Here is a 22,953-nt window from a genome sequence, read left to right as displayed (position 1 = left end):
CATTTCATTATATACTCTTTATCAGCTGAAAAGTTGTATTTTAGTCTCTTGGCTTTTTAAAGCATATAGTAATGTTATCTACAAATGAATAAAATTTGTTCTACTTTTCTGATGTTTGTATGTATTTTGCTTTCTGGTCTGACTGCATAGCTAGAATTTACAACACAACATTAGATTATTGTGAAGAAAGCAAGCACGTTAATATATGCATGACTTTAATAGACATGAGTTTAGAGTTTTAATTTTTAAGGTAGTATTTGATGTATCTTGATAAATCATGTTTATCATGTATAAGGTTTATCGGGATCAATGTTCTATGGATAGGTTTTTCTCTAATTTCTTAGTGTTACTGATTTCTTATTTGATGAATACATTTTTAAATTTTCTAATTTTGTGCCACTCCTTAATTTCTTGAACTCCACTTTTCCATGGAATTAGTTCTTTCATATGCTAAGGAAATAAAACTTTTCTTTTTTAGCATATTTGCATGTAATCTATTAATTTTGATATATAGTTGTTTTTTTGGTATCCTATAATTTGCTATAAACTATTGATCTTTCTTTCTGATCTGGAAAACTTTAAATAACTGATGTTAACCATTTTGGGAAGGTTCATTTAACCATTTGGGGAAGTATTCATTTGTGAAACTATCTAGTCACCTTTTAAATTTAAATTTAATTTAATTTACTTTTTTGAGACTGGGTTTTGCTCTGTCCTTGAGGCTGGAGTACAGTGGTACAACCACAGCTCACTGCAGCCTCGACCTCTCAGGCTCAAGTGGTCCTCCTACCTCAGTCTTTCAAGTACTTGAATAGCTGGGACCATAGGCAAACACCATCATGTCTGGCTACATTTTTTTATTATTTGTAGAGACAGAGTCTTGCTGTGTTGCCAGTGCTGGTCTTGAACTCCAGGGCTCAAGTGATCCTCCCACCCCAGCCTCCCAAAGTTCTGGCATTACAGGCATGAGCCATCGTTTCCAGCCTGTCACCTTTTTAAATGAAAAATCTTTAACAAACTTTCAGTGTCTTTTATGGTTTGGGGATTTGTTTTGTTTTTGCCACTTTATTCCATCTCTTGGGCAATGTATTATACTACAAAATTATCTTTTGCCCTGAGATTTAAAACTTCATAGAAATATATGCACAGATTATTTTCACTTAAAATTTAATTGACATTACTAAATTTGTATTTATATCTGATTTTTAGTGTTTTATATTTTTATTTCTTCCTTTCTTATGTAATCCGACTTGCATGGGAATTTTTAATTACTCCTTTTTAATAAAACTAACTTTTATAAAATTTTTCATTTATTTGCTGTCTGTTCTTTCATTAATTTTAGCTTTTATTTTTATGCTTTCATTATACTTTTGGGTTTTTTCCTTGTTTCTCTGATCGAATAGTAATGGAACAATAGTAATGGAACATAACAATATTATATGTATTAATAGTAATACATATAATAAAAGCAATCATATTATATGTATTATAATCTAGGTGTTGACTGAATTATAACTTGTAAGTTTTGATGAAGTATTTTTCATTAGTTTTTAGATTATTTATTTCTGCTTTTGTTTTCTTCTTGATGTAGAGGTTATTTCAAAGTAATTTTCTAATTTCTAAATACTTTGGATGTTTGCTTGTTTTTTTGTTTTTTTGTTTTTTGTTCCTATAGATTTCTTTGTATTGTTGTAAACAGAATATAACTATTAAATTAAAATTTTATAGTTGATCAATATTTTCGTTCTGGCCAAGACACAAAAGATGATTGTTAAAGCAACTTTATTGAGGTATAATTACACTAATTTTAAGTTTTGACAAACGCAACTATTACCAGAGTCACGGTAAAGGTATAAAAAACCCTGCCACCACTTTACCCTTTCCCAATCAAATTTCCCTGCACCAGGCATAGAAATCAATGTGTTCTTTATTTATAGATTATATTTGTGCCTTAGTCCCTTCAGGCTATTATAACGAAATACCATAGACTGGGTGGCTTATAAATGATTACTTCTCACATTTCTGGGGTATGAGTATTCCAGAATCAAGCTACTGGCAGTTTGAGTGTCTCAGTTTGAGGGAGGGCCTGTTTTTGGGTTCCTAGAGAGCCATCTTCTAGGTGCCACCTCACCTGATGGGAGAAGGGAGGGAGCTCTCTGAGGTTTCTTTTATATAGGAATTAATCCCATTCATGGGGGCTCTACCCTCATGACATAATCACCTTCCAAAAGTCCCACCTCCAAATACTAACATGTTGGGCATTAGGATTTAACATATTAATTTTAGGGGAAAGAAGCATTCAGTCTGTAGCAACTTGTATTATCTAGAGTTACAAATATCTAGAATAACAGTAAGTGCTTTTCTGTTTCTGATTCCTCCTTCTTCTCTTCTTTTCTGATATTGTTTTCACTATTCTGGATCTCTAGCAATTCCATGTGAATTTTAGAATCACCTTGTCAATTTCTACAGAAAAGCTAGCTAGGATTCTGATGCGGATAATGTTGAATGTGTAAATCAATTTGGGAAGTATTGCCATCTTCACAGTATTAAGTCTGTGTTTATGGGATGCTTTTCCATTTAATTATTGTTCTTTAATATTTTTCAACAATGTTTTCTAGTTTTCAAGCCCACATTTTGTACTTCTATTGTTAAATTTATTACTAAGGATTTTATTGTTTTGATAATATTGTAAATGAAATTTTGTTAATTTTATTTCCACATTGTTTATTGTTAGTATCTAGAAATAATTGATTTTTGTACTACCAATTGTATATCTTGACACCTTAATTAACTCATTTCTTCTAATAATTTTTTGGTGGATTGCTTAGGTTTCTCCATATGCACACAAGGGCATTTGGTCTTCAAATAGAGATAGTTGTACAATCAATTGTATTCAGAACCTGTCATCTCTTTCTTTTCTTTTCTGTGTGTGTGTGTGTGTGTGGTTTTTTTTTTTTTTTTTTTTTTTTTTGGAAAGGGTTTCCCTCCGTCCCCCCGGTTTGGGGGGCGGGGGAACAATCTTGGCTCACTGTCCCCTCCTTCCCCTGGGTTCAAGTGATTCTCCTGCCTCAGCCTCCCGAGTAGCTGGGATTACAGACACCTGCCACCATGCCTGGCTAATTTTTGTATTTTTAGTAGAGATGGGGTTTCACCATCTTGACCAGGCTGGTCTTGAAGTCCTGATCTCATGATCCACCTTCCTTGGCCTCCCAAAGTGCTGGGATTACAGGCGTGAGCCATGGCGCCTTGCCCATTTCTTTCTTTTTATTTAATCATTGGTTCGGCTTATACTGAATATCAGTGACAAGAGAAGACATCCTTTTCTTGTTTCTGAGTTTAGGGGGAAAGCATCTAGTCTTTCAACATTAAGTATGATATTAGATATGGGTATTTTATAGATGAACTTTATCAGGTTGAGGAAGTTTCCTTCTAATTCTGGTTTGTTGAGAGTATATTTTTTTATTGTGAATGGGTGTTGGATTTTATCATATGCTTTATCTGAATCTATTGAGATTATCAAGCAGTTTTTGTTATTTATTTTATTATTAAGGTGCATTAGATTAATTGATATTTAGATGTTAAACCAACCTTGCATTCCTGTGATAGATATCAAGTAGTAATGGTGTTTAGTTGTTCTATATATTGCTGGATTTGGCTTGATAGTATTTTGTTGAGGACATTAGTGCCTGTATTCATAAATTGTACTGCTCTATAGTTTTCTTTTTTGTGGTATTTGTCTTATTTTGGTGTCAGGGTAACACTGGCCTCATGGAATTAGCTGGTGAGTATTCCCTCCTCTACTATTTTTTGGAAGCGTTTATGAAGAATTTCTATTAATTCATCTTCAAATGTTTGATAGAATTTACCAGTGAAGTCATGTGGGTATAGATGTTTCTTTGTGGTTATTATTTTTCCCTTTGACTACTAATTCAGTCTTTTTACTTGTTATACATCTATTCACATTGACTATTTCTTCTTGTGTCATATTTAGTCACTCATGTCTTTCTAGGAATTTGTCCATTTTCAACTAAGTTGTCTACTTTATTGGCATACAGTTGTTCATTGTAGTTCTTTATGATCCTTCTTATTTCTGTAAGATTGGTAGTAAAGTTCCCTTTTTCAATTCTGTTCTTTATTAAGTTGAATCTTCTTTCTTTTTCTCCCTCTCCCTCTCTGTCTTTTCTTGGTCAGTCTAGCTTAAAAGTTTATCAGTTTTGTTGATCTTTTCAAATAACCAACTTTTAGTATCACTGATTTTTTCCTAATGTTTTTCTCATCTAAATTGCATTTATTTCTTTTGTAAGTTTTATTTGTTTCCTTCTGTTTGCTTTAGTTTTAGTTAGCTCCTCCTTTTCTAGTGTCTTAAGGCAGATTAGGTTATTGATTTGAATTATTTCGTCTTAATATAGATGTTCATAGCTCTAAATTTTCCTCTAAATACTGTTTAACTGCATCCCATGAGCTTTGATATATTGTGTCTTTATTTTCATACATCTCAAGGGATTTTCACATTTCCCTTTTAATTTCTTCTTTGATACATTTACTATTGTATTCATATTCTAGGACTGCTGTAACAAAGTATACCACAAACCAAATGGCTTAAAACAACAGAAATTTATTTTCTCACAATTCTTAAGGCCAGAAGTCTGAAATCAAGGTACCAGGAATGTTGGTTCCTTCTGGAGGGTTCAGAAGGACCATAAGTTCAATGCCTCTCTCCTAGCTTTTAACAGATGCTGGCAAGTTTAGGCATTTGTAGTCTATGAGTGTATCACTCCAATCTCTGCCTCCATCATCATATGCTGGTGGTGAGATCCCTGTGTGTCTCTGTGTATTCACCTGGCATCCTTCCTTCTTTGTATCACTTTCCTCTTCCTATAAGGACAGCAGTCATATTGCATTAAGGGCCCACACTTTTCCAATATTTCCTCATCTTAATTAATTATGTCAGCAAGAACACTATTTCTATATAACGTCACATTCTGAGGAACTGTCAGGACTTCAACATATCTCTTTTGGGGACACAATTTAGCACATAACAGTCATGTAAGAATTTGTTTTAAAATTTCCATACAGTTTTGAAGATTCCAAGTTTCTTTTTGTTATTGATTTCATTGTGGTCAGATAACATATTTTGTATTATTTTTATTCTTTTAAATCTAATGAGACTTGTTTTATTTCCTAACATTTAATTTAGCCTGGGGGATGTTCCATGTGTACTCAAAAAGAATATATATTTTGTTCTTGGGTGGCATGCTCTGTACCTGTCTTTTAGGCCTGTTTATTGATTTTTGTACTGCTGATCTTGTATCTTGAAATCTTGATGAATGTGTTTATTACTTCTAATGCTTAGACATCTCCGTACACACATAAGATTATGTCATTTCAAATAGAGATAATTATACAATTCTCTTTTAATCTGTTTGCCTTTTATTTCTATTTGATTATTGTCTGGCTTGTGCTGAATATAATTGACAAGAGCAGACATTCTTCTTGTTCCTGTTCTTAGGGGGAAAGCATATTGTCTTTTACCCTTAAGTAATGAGCCCTCCAATATTAAGCCTTTGATGTTGATCTTCAAACAGAATGTGAGAATATATTCTCAGTATTTATGTTTAATAAAAGTCTTATAACTTTGTAAAGTCAATAATAAGATAACCCAAGAAAAAATTATATGAAAGATTTTTACAGAATTTAAAGCCAATAAACACATGGCATTTTCTCAACATCTCCAATCATAAGGTAAAACCAGGGTGGTGTACCGTTATGCACCCACTAGAATGGTGAGAATTACAAAGACCAACAGTATCAATTGTTGACAAGTGATATGGTTTGGCTGTGTCTCCACCCAAATCTCATCTCAGATTGTAATCCCCATGTGTCAAGGGAAGGGCTTGGTGGGAGGTGATTGAATCACGGGGGCAGATTTCCCCTTTGCCATTCTCATGATAGTGAATGAATTCTCACCCAGATCTGGTTGTTTGTAAGTGTGTGGCACCTCCCACTTCTCTCTCTCTCTCTTTGTTTCTCTCTCTCTCTCTCTCTCTCTCTGTCTCCATCTCCATCCCCCCGCCCTGAGGCCATATAAGATAATACTTGCTTCCCTTTCACCTTCGCCATGACTGTAAGTTTTCCAAGGCCTCCCCAGCCATGTGGAACTGTAAGTCAATTAACCCTCTTTTCTTTATAAATTACCCAGTCTCAGGTAGTTCTTTATAGCAGTGTGAAAATGGACTAATACAGCAAGGATGTCAAGCAGCTGAAATACTCATATATTGCTGGTAGGTGTATGGAATTTGTACAGCTACTTTAGAAGACACCTTAGTTGCTTTGTTTTTGTTTTGTTCTGTTTTAATAAAGCTGAACATGTTCTTACATGGTGTTCTAGCAGTTCACTCTCAGGTATTTTTATTTCAAGAGGAATGAAAGTGTACTTTCACACACAGACTAGGACACATGTTCATAGCAACATTACTCTTAATATATCCCACCTGGAGGCAACCTAAATGTCCAGCAACAGGGGCTAGATACACAACTTTAGACATTTAAACAATGGAATACTGTACTATTCAGCAGTTTTTAAAATTATGGACTATGAATCATGAAACAACGTGGTTGAATCACACAAATGTTAGTTTGAGCAATATGGTTACATACTACTATATGATACCATTTTAATGCAGTTCTACAACAGGCAAAACAATAATGTTAGTGATTGTGCTGGAATTTAAACTGGCAGTTGCTGGGGTTAGATGAGAGACATTGACTAGAAAATGAGAGGTTTCTGGGTGATAAAACCTTTCTTGTCATCATTGGTGTGGTCGTTACAGACTGCATATATTTTCATACTCACTATCCAATATCCTTCAGATTTATGCATTTCATTCTATATAACAGAACCTAAAGTGTAAAAAATAACATCTAGAAATCTGCTGTGATAAAATACAAAGCATTTTGTTTCAAGTATTTTGTTCTTAAGATGTCAATTACCTCAGTATCACTTTAAATGAGATAATTAAAAGATTAATATAGAATGATCCTTAATTCACTAAGTGAGATCTTATCTCACTGTGAGGTGATTAGGAATTGATAAGCTCTTAGAAGTGGTCCACAGAATTCTGCTTTATAATGAGTAAAGTTATAATGTACTTAAGAATTCATAATGAGTTCAAAATTCACACATTTACATTGCTGTGATGGCTAATTATGTAAGGAATTACCCAACACAAGCCATTTTTTGCTGTCGTAGGACATGGACTATGTAGAATTTGGTCACTGGAAGGCTTTTACCACCAGCGCGGAAATGCCCTCATGGCTATTAGAAACCCTTCTCTTCTCCTCACTATTTTCTCTTTTTTTTTTTTTTTTGAGACGGAGTCTCGCTGTGTCGCCCAGGCTGGAGTACAGTGGCGCGATCTCGGCTCACTGCAAGCTCCGCCTCCCGGGTTCACGCCATTCTCCCGCCTCAGCCTCCGAGTACCTGGGACTACCGGCGCCCGCCACCTCGCCCGGCTAGTTTTTTGTATTTTTAGTAGAGACGGGGTTTCACCATGTTAGCCAGGATGGTCTCGATCTCCTGACCTCGTGATCCACCCGCCTCGGCCTCCCAAAGTGCTGGGATTACAGGCTTGAGCCACCGCGCCCGGCCCTCCTCACTATTTTCTAGAGCTCCTTATAACACTCCAGTTAACACAGACATCATTTCCCCTGTTGCGAGGATGTGGACTCCTCCACCTGTCCTTTTCAAAGATTTGCTATTGCTTCCCATGTTCCCTAGGTGGCACCATCTGTATCTTTACAGTTGTTTCTCCCATCTGAAGTCTGCAGATGGATGCTTTACCTCAGTTGTAGAAATAACTCAATTGGAATTCAGTCACTCAGTTGAACAACTGATTTGAGTTATTCAAATAACTCAGTTCTCATCTGTGCAGATGTGCAGGTACCATCTCCAGCTCGAAGTGGCTTTTATATCTTACTCTTTATTTTCTTGTTTGGACAATTCATGTTCAAAAGAAACAAGATTAAGTATGCTCTTAGCTGATGTCGTTGGCCTTAGGACTGATGTGGTTATACGATGGGCACTTGCCTCCGCTGCTGGTTATTCTTTCTTCAGGATGGCTCGTGAGTTTTCTCCATACTATTCATAAAGGATACTTCTCCAAAATTATTTTTTCTCTGTTAAGGTATGGTCTTAAGCCAGAAATACATTTCCAGACTGGTTTTCTTTATTATACAGTTTACCTTTGCTTATCAGTGTGGTGTCATGCCTTTACTAACAATTCATCTTTTCTTTTGGAACCTAGTTCCAGCGGTTATTTCTGATGTGGGTATTTATCTTAGCCTATAAATTTTCCCTCTTATTTGAAACTATAATTCTTTTTTGAATTAACCAACTTTATTTCTTAAAGCAATTTTAGATTCACAGAAAGATTGGGTAGAAAGTACAGAGTTCCTCTATATCCTGGTCCCCACACATGGACACCTTCCCCCACTGTGGGTATCCTGCACCAGAATGGTACATTTATGACAATTAATGAACCAACATTGAATCATCATTATCACCTAAAGTCTGTAGTTTACATTAGGATCCAGGCTTAATGATGTACATTCTATGGGTTTGGACAAATGTATCCACCATTTTAGCATCACACAGAAGAATTCCGCTGCCCTAGAAATCCCTCGTGCTCTGCCTATTCGTTCCTCGCTCTCCACAACCCCTGGCAATCCCTGATCCTTTTACAGTCCTCATACCATTGCCTTTTCCAGAATATCATATAGTTGGAATCATAGAGTAGTTGACTTTCAAGTTGGCTTTTTCCACAAAGTGATATGCATTTAAGTTTCTTCCATGTCTTTTCATGGCTTGATAGCTCATTTCTTTTCAGCATCAAATAATATTGCATTGTGTGGATGTACCAACATTCATTTACCCATTCATCTACTGAAGGACACCATTGTTGTTTCCAAGTTTTGACAGTTATTCGTAAAGCTGTCTATACATCCGTGTGCAGGTGTTTTTGTAAGCATAAGTTTCCAATTCCTCTGGGTAAATACTAAGGAGCGTGATTGCTGGGTCATATTATCAGCGTATGTCTAATTCTGTATGAAATGCACCAGACTGTTTTCCACAATGGCTGGACCTTTTTGCATTCCCACCAGCAATGAAGGAGAATTCCTCTTACTCCTTATCCAGCATTGGGCATTGTTAGTTTTCTGGATCTTGGCCATTCTAATAGATGTGTAGTGTTATCTCATTGTCTTAATCCACATATTTATGATGACATATGATGTGGACCATCTTTTCACATGCTTATTTGCCATCTTTATATATATTTTTAGTGGGGTGTCAGTTCATGTCTTTAGCCCTATTTTATATTTGGGTATTGTTTTTTCATTGTTGAATTTTAAGGGTTCTCTGTATATTTGTGGTAACGGCCTTTGATCAGATATGCCTTTTGCCAATGTTTTCTCTCAGTCTGTGGCTTGCCTTTTTACTCTTTTGACAGTGTCTTTTGCAGGGCATAAATTTTTTAATTTTTAATGAAGTCTAGCTTATTCTTTCATGAATCATGGCTTTGTGTTGTATTTAAAAGTAATCATCAAATTCTGGATGAACTAGATTTTTCTTCTATGTTATGTATATGTTACAGTTTTGTGTTTTATATTTAAGGTTGTGATCCATTTTGAATTAAGTTTTGTAAAGGTTGTAAGGTCTCTGTCTAGATGCATTGTTTGTTTTTTGTTTTTGTTTTTATTTTTGTTTTTGCGTGCAGATGTCCAGTTGTTCTGGCACCATTTGTTAAAAATAGAACTAATTTTTTAAATGCTTGTTTATTAGTTTGATAAATATCCAATTTAGTTTCATTTGTTCTGTACTTTTAGTGAATCAATTTACCTGATATTGTTTGAAACTTTGTAGCTAATATATGATAGTATTTCTTAGGTGATCTTTTTTGGAGATGTCAATTATAATTACTATCTTGGGTAGTTGCTAGATGACAGCCAGTGGCCTCTTCCTTTCTATCCAGAGTTAATACTAAAACACAGAAGGAGTGTCTATTTCATTTGAAGAAGTAAATGTCAGACTTGGCTTGAGAACTCAAATTGCCTAATGTATAGAGCCAGACATCCTTATTTGTATTAAAAATCAGTGTATTTCTGTACCATAACTAGACAGAGAGGAAGGTGCAACTTATAAATGCATTTTCGTTTAGTAGAAAAATTCATACTTAAAGTTAATATTTTTAGAATAATTCTCAAATCATCTGGGTGCAGTGGCTCACACCTGTAATCCCAGCGCTTTGGGAGGCCAAGGTGGGCAGATGACTTGAGGTCAGGAGTTTGAGACCAGCCTGGCTAACATGGTGAAACCCCATCTCTACTAAAAATACAAAAATTAACTGGGCGTGGTGGCAGGCACCTATAATCCCAGCTACTTGGGAGGCTGAGGCAGGAGAATCACTGGAACCCGGGAGGCGGAGGTTGCAGTAAGCTGAGATTGCATCACTGCACTCCAGTCTGGGCAACAGAGTGAGACTCAGTCTCAAAAAAAAAATTCTCAAATTTTATGTTTTCATTGTTTATTTCATGGATATTTTGTGTTAAAATTAGAGTGACCATACTCCACAGTTTGCCTGGATCAATCTCAGCTAACACCTGTTGAGCTAAAATAATTCATAGCAGTGCTGGCTTTTGCTCTCAAAACTGTATTGGCTTGAACATAAATGATGTGGCATACCATCCTTGTTGCAATGATGGAATGTCATGTAATGGAAAGCATCACATTCTGGGCTTTTGTGTAGTGGTAAGGCCCAGAGGTATGGATAATTGTGACAGTGTCTACCACATAGTAGGTGTTCAGCAGATATTTCTTAGGTAAACGAATAATCCAAAATAGTAAGTAATTCAAATTATAGGCTGTATAATATTATCATATACTCATGTATATCTTTGATTGTTGGCAATTTTTGTCCTGGTAATTTTTTTTAAAAAATTTCATTCTTTGTTTCATTCATTCTGGAGTTACATTCTCTTGACTTCTGCTGGAAGTCTTAATCTTTTTTTTTTTTTTTTGAAACAGAGTCTCACTCTGTCACCCAGGCTGGAGTGCAGTGGCACTATCTCGGCTCACTGCAAGCTCTGCCACCCGGGTTCATGCCATTCTCCTGCCTCAGCCTCCTGAGTAGCTGGGACTACAGGTGCCTGCCAACACGCCTGGCTAATTTTTTGTATTTTTAGTAGAGACGGGGTTTCACTCTGTTAGCCAGGATGGTCTCAATCTCCTGACCTCATAATCCGTTCGCCTTAGCCTCCCAAAGTGCTGGGTTACAGGCGTGAGCCGCCACGCCCAACCAGAAGTCCTAATCTTCTGACACTTGCTTCCCACCTTTTGTCCTTACCTTTTGTCCTTACCATCTGCCCCTCACATTTACTATGATGTCGTTAGCTATTATGTCATTTACTCATATTGACATTGTGACCACAACTGTGATTAAAGACACTAGGTATTTTTTATGATATTTTATTTTAAAAATGAAACAACCAAAGCCCAATTGTGTATGAAAGTCATTGTCATGTGTGTTTCAAATGTAGATGAATAATTTGTTTACATAGGACATACAGTGCAGACTTCACAAATACCTTACACTTAATAATAAATATTTTTTTAAACTTTATAAATAGCAAAGACTGACAAGTGAATTTAGGATCCTAGAAATCAATTATTAGACAGTGTATTAGTCTGTTCTCATGCTGCTAATAAAAACATAGCCAAGACTGGGTAATTTATAAAGAAAAGAGGTTTAATTTACTCACAGTTTAGCATGGCTAGGGAGCCCTCAGAAAACTTACAATCATGATGGAAGGGGAAGAAAACATGTCCTTCTTCACATGGCAGTAGGAGGGAGAAGAATGTGTGCTGAGTGAAGAGGGAAACCCCTTAAAAAACCATCAGCTTTTGTGAGAACTAACTCGCTATCATGAGGACAGGATGGGGAAACTACCCCCACGTTTCACTTATCTCCACCTGGTCCCTCCCATGACAAGTGAGGATTAGGGGAACTACAATTCAAGATGGAATTTGGGTGGGGACACACCCAAACCATGTCATTCTGCCCCTGGCCCCTTCCAGATCTCATGTCCTCACAATTCCAAACACAATCCTATACTTCCAACGGTCCCTCAAATTCTTAATTCCAGTGTTAACTCAAAAGTTCAAGTCCAAAGTCTCATCTGACACAAGTCCCTTCCACCTATGAGCCTATAAAATCAAAAGCAAGTTAGTTACTTCCTAAATTCAATGGAGATACAGGCATTGGGTATTTATAGCCATTCCAAATGGGAGAAATTGGCCAAAGCAAAGGGGTTACATGCCCCATACAAATCCAAAATCCAGTAGGGTAGGCATTAAACCTTAAAGTTCCAAAATGATCTACTTCAACTCTATGTCTCACATCCAGGTCATGCTGATGCAAGAGGTGGGCTCCCACGGCCTTCAGAAGCTCTGCTCCTGTGGCTCTGCAGGATACAGTTACCCTCCCAACTGCTTGCATGGGCTGGCATTGAGTGTCTACAGCTTTTCCAGGTGCATGGTGCAAGCTGTAGGTGGATCTACCATTCTGGGATCTGGAGGATAGTGGCCCTCTTCTCACAGCTCCACAAGGCACTGCCCCAGTGGGAACTCTGTGTGGGTGCTCTGACTTCACATTTCCCTTTCACATTACCCTAGCAGAGGTTCTCCATGAGGGCTCTGGCCCTGCAGCAAACTTCTGCCTGGACCTCTAGGTTTTTCCGTACATCCTCTGAAACCTCAATTCTTGACTTCTCTGCACCTGCAGGCCCAACACCACATGTAAGCCACCAAGGCTTGGGACTTGCATCCACTGAAACAACAACCTGAGCTGTACATTGGCCCCTTTTAGTCACCACTGGAGTTGAAGCAGCTGGTACACAGGGCACCATGTCCCAACGCTACATAGAGCAGGGGGAGGCCCGTGAAACCATTTTTCCCCCCTAGGCCTCTGGGCCTGTGATGGGAGGAGCTGCCATGAAGGTCTTTTACATGGCCTGGAGACATTTTTGCCATTGTCTTGGTGATTAACACTCAGTTCTTCCTTGCTTAAGTAAGGTTCTGCAGCCAGCTTGAATTTCTCCCCAGAAAATTTGTTCTTTTCTACCACATCATCAGGCTGCACATTTTTCAAACTTTTATGCTCTGCTTTCCCCTGAATGCTTTGCCACTTAGAAATTTCTTCCACCAGATACCCTAAATCGTCTCTCTCAAGTTCAAAGTTCCACAGTTCCCTAGGGCAGGGGCAAAATGCCACCAGTCTCTTTGCATAGCAAGAGTGACCTTTATTCCAGTTCCCAACAACTTCCTCATCTACATCGGAGACCACCTGGACCAGCCTGGACTTTATTGTCCTTATCACTATCAGCATTTTTGTCAAAGCCGTTCAACAAGTCTCTAGGTAGTTTCAAACCTTCCCACATCTTCCTGTCTTCTGAGTTCCCCAAGTCTCTAGGAAGTTCCAAACTTTCCCACATTTTCCTGCCTTCTGAGCCATCCAAACTGTTCTTACCTCTGCCTATTACCCAGTTCCAAAGTCACTTCCACAGTTTCATGTATCTTTATAGCAGCACCCAACTCTCTGCAGTACCAATTTACTGTATTAGTCTATTTTTCTCATGCTGCTTTGAAGAAATACCCAAGACTGGGTAATTTATAAAGGAAAGAGGTTTAATTAACTCACAGTTCAGCATGTCTGGGGAGGCCTCAGGAGACTTACAGTTATGGCAGAAGGGGATGGTAACACATCCTTCTTCACGTGGCAGCAGGAGAGAGAGAAATGAGTGCCCAGCAAAGGGGGAAGCCCCTTATAAAACCATCAGCTCTTGTGAAAACTAACTCCCATCACAAAACAGGAAGGGGGAAACTGCCCCCATGATTCAGTTATCTCCACCTCATCCCTCCCACAACATCTGGAGATAATGGCAACTACAATTTAAGATGAGATTTGGGTGGGGGACAACTATATCAGACAGTTTAAATCTAGCTTATGAAAGGGGATTTGCTACTAACAGAAAAGATAGAGGAAATGTAACGCAGGGCCACCAATCATCTGTGAACTGCTTGATTTCTGCACTGAAATTTCCCTTCAAAGCACTTTCCCTGACTACAACTAAAAGCAAATGTCATATCTGGAAACCAGCTCTGAACTCAAGCCAAGCGTAGGCAAAAGTAGAGTTATTGTTTTTTGTTGAAATTAGCAAGCATGGTCTCGTTATGGCTAAATAGAACCAGGTATAGTCTTGCCTAAGGACCATTTCAGCAAATTCAGAAAAGATCATAGTGCGTTTTAGGCTATGATATCAGGTAAAAGTATCCTTTTAAGTATTAAGATGACAAATTTGGAAGTTGTTGGTAGTTTCTTAAATTTTTGCTTTCATGTATTTCATGCAGGAACTGCCTTTCTTAAACACAAATTGTAAAGATAAACTAATTTCACAATTTGAAATCGTGGCTTAAAAATCATAATTTGTCTTATTTTTGTTACCTTTCTAAAATGAAAATGTTTATTCTCTTAGTCCCAGATAATATTTGTACCCTTCAAAAGCAATCCATTTGCTCCACTTCCCTTGAAGTCTTTTCTTAATTTAGATGTACATGCACATCAAAGAAAGGGTACAGTATTAAACACTTAAACAATTCTTTGTTAATTCTTCAAATAATTCAGAAATAAAACTTGAAAAGTTCTATATTTTTACATAGCTATTGCTGTGTGCTTTGAAGAACAAATGTGTCTATGTGATGTGTGATCTGTTTTATATATATATATGTGTGTATATATATATACATTGTAATGTGATTTCTTTAGCATTTCCCAAATGCGGCAGCAGCCTCCAGCCTTTACCTGCTCTAGGACTGTAAGTACATTAAGGACTCCCTCTGTCAGGAATGTTTGATGTTTCAACTGAAGAACCTGAAATGTGGGGAACTGAAATTCTAAAGCAAGATCACTGATGTTCCCATTTGATTTAAAGTTATGTATGGTACTCTGTGAGACCGTGTAAAGGTTGTTAACTCTAGGAATCATACAAGAATTCTGGTATTAACTTGAATAACAGCAGTTTCCTCTGTGGCAGTCATTTACCTAAGATTCATTTTCCATTCGTTTATAATTTCTTTCTCTCTCTGTGATGGAGAAAAATGTATTTTTAAAAGAAGCAACATATTTCTGTAACAGAAAAATGTATTTTTAAAAGAAGCAACATATTTAGGGTTTTATTAACTTAAGATTTTAGAACTTAAATTTAAAGTATATTTTAGTGAGATAATTACTATATCATGTTTATACTTACATGAAAGTTATTTATGTCATTGGAAACAGTAAGATTCTAAAATATTTTCTATGATTTTGAGTATGCAGCTGTTTAAATAATACTTTTAGAAAAACTGTATTATCCTCAGGCTAGCTTAATGTTTAATGAATTAGTCAAAATAGGTCACATTTTGATGAAAGTATAGTGGTTATTACAGATGTGATTTAAATTACTCAACCCAATGATTTAAAACCCCTTGAAAATGAGTTTAAAAGCAAGATTTTAAAAAAGCTTTAAGATAATCATTTAGAGAAAAAAAGAATTGAACCTAGTTTCTTTTCAAATTCTATGCGTGACTTTATTTTAAAGTAAAATAATTAAAATGAGGCTAGATGGCAGCTTCTAAACAAAGCATCCACTGTACATCCCCCACATGTTTGCTGTCTAGTTAACCACTTGATAACACTTAACCACTCTTAACAGTTATAATTAAAACTACCTCATAACAGAATTCTGGTCTTTGCTTATACATCAGTATACTTTTGAATACAGAAATTCAAAAGAAATTTCAGATAGTCATTATAAAATTAGAGAATGTGTGTTTCTCCTTCTTTTCCAACAAAATAGTATATCCTTGGCTGGCCAGGTTTACAGAGTGTGTGGCATGGGATTGGGGGCAGTATGGGAGGGCTGGGCTTCCTTCTTGCCCATCGGTAACTCATCTGAAGTACTGCAGGCTATGTGGTCTGTTTTGCCTTCCTTTGGTAAAGTTCTGTGATTCCATGATCTTCTGATGTGGGAAGAAAATCTTGAAATAGGATGATACTGAGAAGGCAAACCTGCACACTGGGGAGAGGTGCCTACTTCTTTCAGGTTGGAATATCTGCACACCTGTGATAGAGCCTGTGCTCTTTATCTACTCCACTTGATCTGGAATAATTAATATATGAAGGGGAGAATGGGGGAAAAGGAAAGGAAGATGGGAGAGAGAGATGCCTTGTCTTTATAACTCTTACAGGTGTTAATAATTTGCATTTGGCTCTGCCTCTAATGTCTGGATTCCTCCTACTCCCCCATCCCACTACTGTCACCATAATTCAAGCTGCCCTCACCTCTCATCTGAACTACTGTAGTGTTCTCCTGAGTGATCACTCCGAACCTGCCCTTCCCTCTTCACGGGTCTGTAAGTCATCTCCACCCAGCAGACCTGAGTGATCCTCTTTAATACCTGTATCAGGCCACTCCTCTGGGAAAAGCCACCAAGATTTTACCGTCAAACTTGGAATAAAAGTTAAACTCCTATCTTGTCTCTAGCCTGTTTCTCCAAACTTAACTACATTCCGTGTTTCACCTCACTCAGTGTGTCATAGCAAGAATGGCATTTCTTTTTGTTCTTCAGACCTGCCTTGCTTGTTTCCACATTAGGACTTAACATGCACTTCTCTCTGCTGGACCTTCCAGATCTTCACGTGGTAGCCTCCCTTTATTTATTTATTTATTTATTTATTTATTTATTTATTTATTTTAAATTTATTTATTTTTTACCCAGCACTTGCTTCATGAAACTTTTGAACTGTTGATTGTCTGCCTTGCCCTACTAGAACGTTATTAACCTGAGAACAGGGTCTATTTGGTTCTTTGCTGTAACTGCCTGATACATGCAGGCATTCAAAACTTTTGCGGGTAAATGAACGTAGTTAAACCTTCTGATATTATGTGACTAAGAATCGTTTTATAGGAGTTGTGTTGGGCTCTTCTTCACTGTTTTTAGTGACTAGGTTATATGAACTCACACCAAGAGTAGGCTTAGCATGGACATGATCCCTTTCACAAATGGTTATTAAAGCACATTTGGAGTTAAGGATTTATCCCAGTTAGCAGTCAGTTCTACATTCCATTCATGCGTAGAAATAAAATGTTGATTCCAATTGATAGTTCTGTACAGCCATGGCCATCTAACTGGTTTGGAATTGGGAGTAAAAAATGAGTAATTATATTTATTAAAGACGTTTGATGCCAAATTTCTAATCTGTTTTATTTTTTGTGCTTTGTCTAAGTAATTTTGACAGTGAAATCTAAATAACTATTTTACAATCCTTTCAATCCTTATATTGGCAACCTTATGTTGGGAATAATTTCTAGCGAGAAAATTGCTTTCATGTATTTTATAATGCCCAGTTCTGTTGACATTTCTTTTGTTTTACAGATTTATGAAAGTGTTTTTGGAATAAACCTTATTAGATTATTTACCATGATAAACTGATTATTTTGGCAAATATAAATTAGTGAGATTGAATTATTTTAAACATATGAAATATTTGTAAACGGTAGTTTTTCACATTCGATTTGTGTTTAAATGAATTTACCTGTTGAAAAAAAAAGGTCATATATTCATTACTTTAAAAGTCCAAATCCAAAAATATTCTTCAAGCCACAAAGTTCTTGGAAACTACCTCATTGAGATCTGGCCACTGCACTCCAGCCTGGGCGACAGAGCGAGACTCTGTCTCAAAAAAAAAAAAAAAAAAAGAACATAACCTGAAATTTTCACTAACTTTTTAAAAGGAAAGGATAAAGCCTAAACAATTTAATGATTTGAAGTAAAGGTATGAAGGAAGGGGGAAATTATATAATATAAATGTATGATACTAGACAAATAGTTCTATTCATTTTACCCATGATTAATTTTTAGTAGTACTTAAAAAATATAAATGAAATGAAAGCTACAGATTTAAACTGTAATTTCTGACAAAAGTAGTTAAATACCATACATGTGAGAAAAAGCTCAGACAGATACTTACTCAACTTCCACAATCTTATCTTGTTGTGAAGATGGATATTTTTTGCAGAATCAGGGTCCAAAAGTTCATGTTGCAGGCATCTTCATAAGAAACTCCTGAGGCATGGCCTATTTTATATTGCACACCTCAGGACTATAAGATCTATTTATATTTTGAGTAAGCTCCTGATGTAGTTTGAATCTTTTTTAAAACTTTGTGAATTTGAGGACAATAAATTTCAGTGAATTACAACTGCAAAAAAAAAAAAAAAAAAAAGAAAATTTTACAGTTCCCTGATCAGTGTAAGGATAAATCTTCACATGGCATCTATTTGGGGTTACAGGAAGGGTATGCATAAATCTAACCAATGTTTGTAAAGTGACTTAGTCTAACCTGTAAGAGACCTGATACCCTCTTGAAATGTGCCCTTACAAAAAGTAAGGTGGTAAAGCTGATGATTACTTAAATGGGCTAAAGGAAGCGAGCTGATGGAAAATAAAGGACTCTGTGATGGATGGTATCATAAGAATCAGGGTATTCCAGGTATCCAAACATCTTAGCTTGAGCTAAGATGTGCTAAGAGCACTCCCAGAGCAGAGTCTCTGCCAAATTGACAGATAAATGCTCCTAATATGCTGTCTGCCCAGGTCAAGACAGGCTCAGGAGCTAGAGCAGGACTGTGCCCACAGATGGAGAATGTGGACCTAGAAGAGGTAAGGCAGTGGTTAACAGCAGGGGATTGCTTATACTCATTAGAATTGAGATAGGAGCTAGAAATAAGAGCATCGTCTCACTCATTACACACTTTTATATCCTTGTTGATAATTCGTCTTTTAAAATTATGTAATTTGCTTTATAAAAGGTAAAGTTGTACATTACACTTTCTTAATTACTACCACTTAATTATTCTGTTAAGTATAGACTTCACTTAGGGTAGCCACATATCACTAGACCAAATCTATTCAAATTGTAGGGGATCTGTCTTTGATTTTTTTAAAGTGATTATTGTTCTTCAAGAGGAAAGATTAAACCAAGCCATATTTAGAAAATAAAGTCAGACATGGAGTACATAGTTATGAATGCAAGCAGCTGAAACGGGAAAAGTCATTTTGGTTGAAAGACTGGTGTTGAAAAGAAATATCTGCTAATAAGAAGCACAGTGGAGGCTGCACCCAGCTCACACACTCGCACGGGGAGAGCGAGGAACAAAGTTACACAGCTACCTCCTCCTCTGGCCTTGCCACAAATTCCTGTCCCTTTGGAAAAGTCATTTCTGTGCACCTAGACTTTGCTGATATAAAATGAAAGGATTGGGATAGATTTTCTCTTAAGACAGCTTCCCACTCTAAATTTCCAAAATTCAATGAGAATGAAAGCCTGGTCCATAGCCATAAAAGTGGGGATTTAGATGACAGCCTAGCCAAAGCTTACACTGTATTTGATTTCTTCAGTAGCATTGAGGCAACAGGAACATATGGGACTTGTGATAGAAATGACTCCCGTTCTTATGATTAAAATGACACTAATTTTTCATTCCATTTTACTGTCCTGGCTGTCACTTCTATGTGCTGTTTAATGAAGTAATACGTACTTAAACTTCATTCCTGAAATACAGAAGTCTTTCTAGTCCTTATTATAAATGTGCAAATGCTATGCTGACCAGTCTTATATTGTTGTGTTCTAGAGACCGTGTAATTGGTTTGATGATGACTGCCTGTGACCTTTGTTCTGTGACAAAACTGTGGCCCGTTACAAAATTGACGGCAAATGATATATATGCAGAATTCTGGGCTGAGGTATGTTCTTGATTCTTATATTGACATAGATAGTGAGGATAAATTAAATGTGTGGATAAATTGCTAAGAATACTTCAGTTGTTCATGTTGATAGTTATTTCAGAAAGCTCTGGTGAATGAGATACTGAAGGATTTAGCAGATAAAAAGAGAGAATGATTGTTCTTTTACATATTACTTGCGTATGTGTCTAATTCTCTGAGCTCAACTGAAAGAGTTTAGGAACTTATTCACTGAACAGTGGTATAGTATAACAGTATTATATAAGTAGTATTCTTAACGGTAAAGTACTTAACAGCTGATCTTTCCTTCATTCATTCAATAAACATTACTGGCCATCTACTTTGGAGAAAGTACTCAGAGGGTCCCATAATATGGGATATATCCGCCTGCAGCTAAAAATTCAGGAGAATAATTGTTTTGCACCATAGACATTGAGAATATGTAAATATAATCAATAGCTCAGCTGCAAATTATGTGTTCTGCAGAATGTGTGGAATGTTCACTCATAATACTCCTGAAACAACACAAAATTACTTTTATTAGCACCTTTTCTTGATTTGTCTAATTTATCAGTAATGTGTATTGTACTGCTCAATTTGCTTATGGAATTGTATGTAAGTAGAATGTAATTCTCCGATCCAAATGAGTCACAAATACCTAGGCCTTTGCATATGCAAAAATTACTTTATGAAGAAAGCTGTAAATCTTTTGAGTACCTCTTCTGGTTTGAAGAAATAAAAGTAAATTTGGAGGACAAAGCAGCTGATAATTCCATCATATATCTCATTCATACCGAAGCATATATGTAAAACATAAACAGCAAATCATTCAGCCACGAGTTTAGTGGGAAGAGTTTATCATGTTGAATTATTTCATAATAATAAAGCCAAAGTAGGTTTACTGTACGAGGATCACAGACCTTGAGTTGATTTTACTCCTGGCATGATTTCTCCAGAATGCCTTATACATCGCGTATGCATGGTCTTGCATGAGCTTTTTCTTTATTTTATTATGTATGTGTCAGAACCTAGTTACCATCAGACTGAAGTAGGAAGATTGATTGTGATGCATAGTTGACCCTTAAACAACACAGGTTTGAACTGTGTGGATCCACTTATATGTAGATATCCACTATGTAAATATATTGGAAGATGTTTTGGAGATTTATGACAAAAATACAGAGCAACATACCCTAGAAATATTTTAAAAATTTAATTTAGGTATGCCGTAAGTGCATAAAATATATGTAGATACTAGTCAATTTTATCATTTACTACCATTAAATACATAAAAATGTATAAGTTAAAATTTGTCAAAACTTATACACACACTTAGAGACTGTGGAGAGAAATGTAAACAAACAGATGCCATGTTAAATCATAACTGCATAAAGTTAACTGTAGTGCATACATACGGCAGTACTGTAATAATTTTGCGGCGGCCTCCTTTTGCTATTATGGTGAGTTCAAGTGTTACGAGTATCCACTTAAAATGCTGTGTTTAAAACACTCTGATGCTAATAATCTCTGAGCCATTCGTCTCTCCAGTAAATTGTGTATCACAGTAAAAAGTGATATCTGGTGGTTCTTGCATGTTTTTCTTTTTTTTTTTTTTTTTTCTTTTTGAGACGGAGTCTTGCTCAGTCGCCCAGGCTGCAGGGCAGTGACGTGATCTCGGCTCACTGCAATCTCCGCCTCCTGGGTTCACGCCATTCTCCTGCCTCAGCCTCCTGAGTAGCTGGGACTACAGGCGCCCGCCACTACGCCCGGCTAATTTTTTTGTATTTTTAGTGGAGACGGGGTGCATGTTTTTCATTGTGTTTAGTGCAATACCGTAAGTCCTCCATAACACCATAGCACCTATACAGAGTTACACTAGGATGCTAGAAGTGCTCCCAAGAAGCAGAGAAAAGTCATGATATGACAAGAAAAAGTTGAGTTGCTTGATAGGTTCCCTAGATTGAAGTCTGCAGCTGTGGTTGCTGACATTTTAACATAAATGAATCCCGTGTAAGGATCACTGCAAAAAAAGAAAAATTCATGAAGCCATCACTGCAGCTATGCCAGCAGGAGCGAAAACCTTGCACTGTTTGTGAAATATCTTTTTATCTCATACTAAAAACGCACGTTTTGTGTAGGTACAGGATTGCTATGAGAAAGGCATAACCATAGACTGTAATATGATTTCTGTATTCTAGATGAATGTAGAAAACGTGCAGTCATCAAATGACAACTTAAAGCAAAAGGAAGGTGCAGGATTAAAAGCTGGAGAATTTAATGCCAAAATGTGACCAATCTGTAATGGAGATGTTTTTCCTTTATATTATTCCCTGGTTATTCAGTCCACAGATAATGATTCAGCTCTCTGCGTGCTCTTAGGTGCACGCAGGTTGAAGCCTTTCACCAACCTCAATAGTCCACAGGAAGAAGCAGGAATACATTCGCCAAGTCCTGACAGTTGATCTCAGTATCTATAAAGTCCTGTCTCTTCCCTCCATCCTCACGATCCTTCCCCTCTTCAGATCATCACCAACTCATGCCTTGAGTACTGCCACTTTCTAACTGAATTCCTTGCCATTACCTTTTAGAATTTGTGCAGAAATCATTAATAATGTGGTCTTTGGTGCCAGGTTGCTTGAGATTCAAATTCTGCTTGGGCACTTGGTATTTAACCTCAGGCCAGTTTATGAGATAGGGATGATAATAATTCAGATTCCATCCGTACTGTGCTTCTGATCCCTTGTTGTAATACAGACCAAAATCATGACCTCCATGTGGAGAGCCCCATGTGGCTGGCCCCCTGCCCACTGCTGTGCAGGCATATTCCCTGTCTCAGCCCCTAGCTGCCATTTAGGTCTTTGTTCCGTGCAGTCTCTGCCTGGGGCACGCTCCTGCCCTCTGCATTCTGTGAAAGCCTCAGATTGGCTCAGCCCTCCTAATTATAAGCATGGTCCGTAGCACTGGATTCTTTTCCTTTTTAGCATTTTTGTTTTGAGTACATATTCAAATCATTGTTTGTTTAAAAAGCTGTTTCCTTGTTAGACGTTTCAAGTCTT

General features: G+C 36.9%; 1 protein-coding gene across 11 annotated transcripts in view; it reads left to right on the top strand.

Annotated features, from left to right (window-relative positions):
* PDE10A (phosphodiesterase 10A) overlaps positions 1 to 22,953 on the top strand; it is a 665,278-nt gene that overhangs the window by 629,506 nt on the left and 12,819 nt on the right. For all 11 annotated transcript variants that reach the window (XM_021936902.2, XM_021936910.2, XM_021936903.2 and 8 more), the window contains one exon: positions 19,786 to 19,897. In XM_021936902.2, coding sequence (XP_021792594.2) covers positions 19,786 to 19,897 — 112 coding nt within the window. The remainder of the gene's footprint in view (positions 1 to 19,785; positions 19,898 to 22,953) is intronic.

The sequence above is a fragment of the Papio anubis genome, chromosome 6, assembly GCF_008728515.1.
Source record: "Papio anubis isolate 15944 chromosome 6, Panubis1.0, whole genome shotgun sequence".
In the NCBI taxonomy this organism is placed as follows: Eukaryota; Metazoa; Chordata; class Mammalia; order Primates; family Cercopithecidae; genus Papio; species Papio anubis.
Note: the sequence above shows the minus strand (reverse complement) of the source record. Positions and strands in the feature narration are given on the sequence as shown.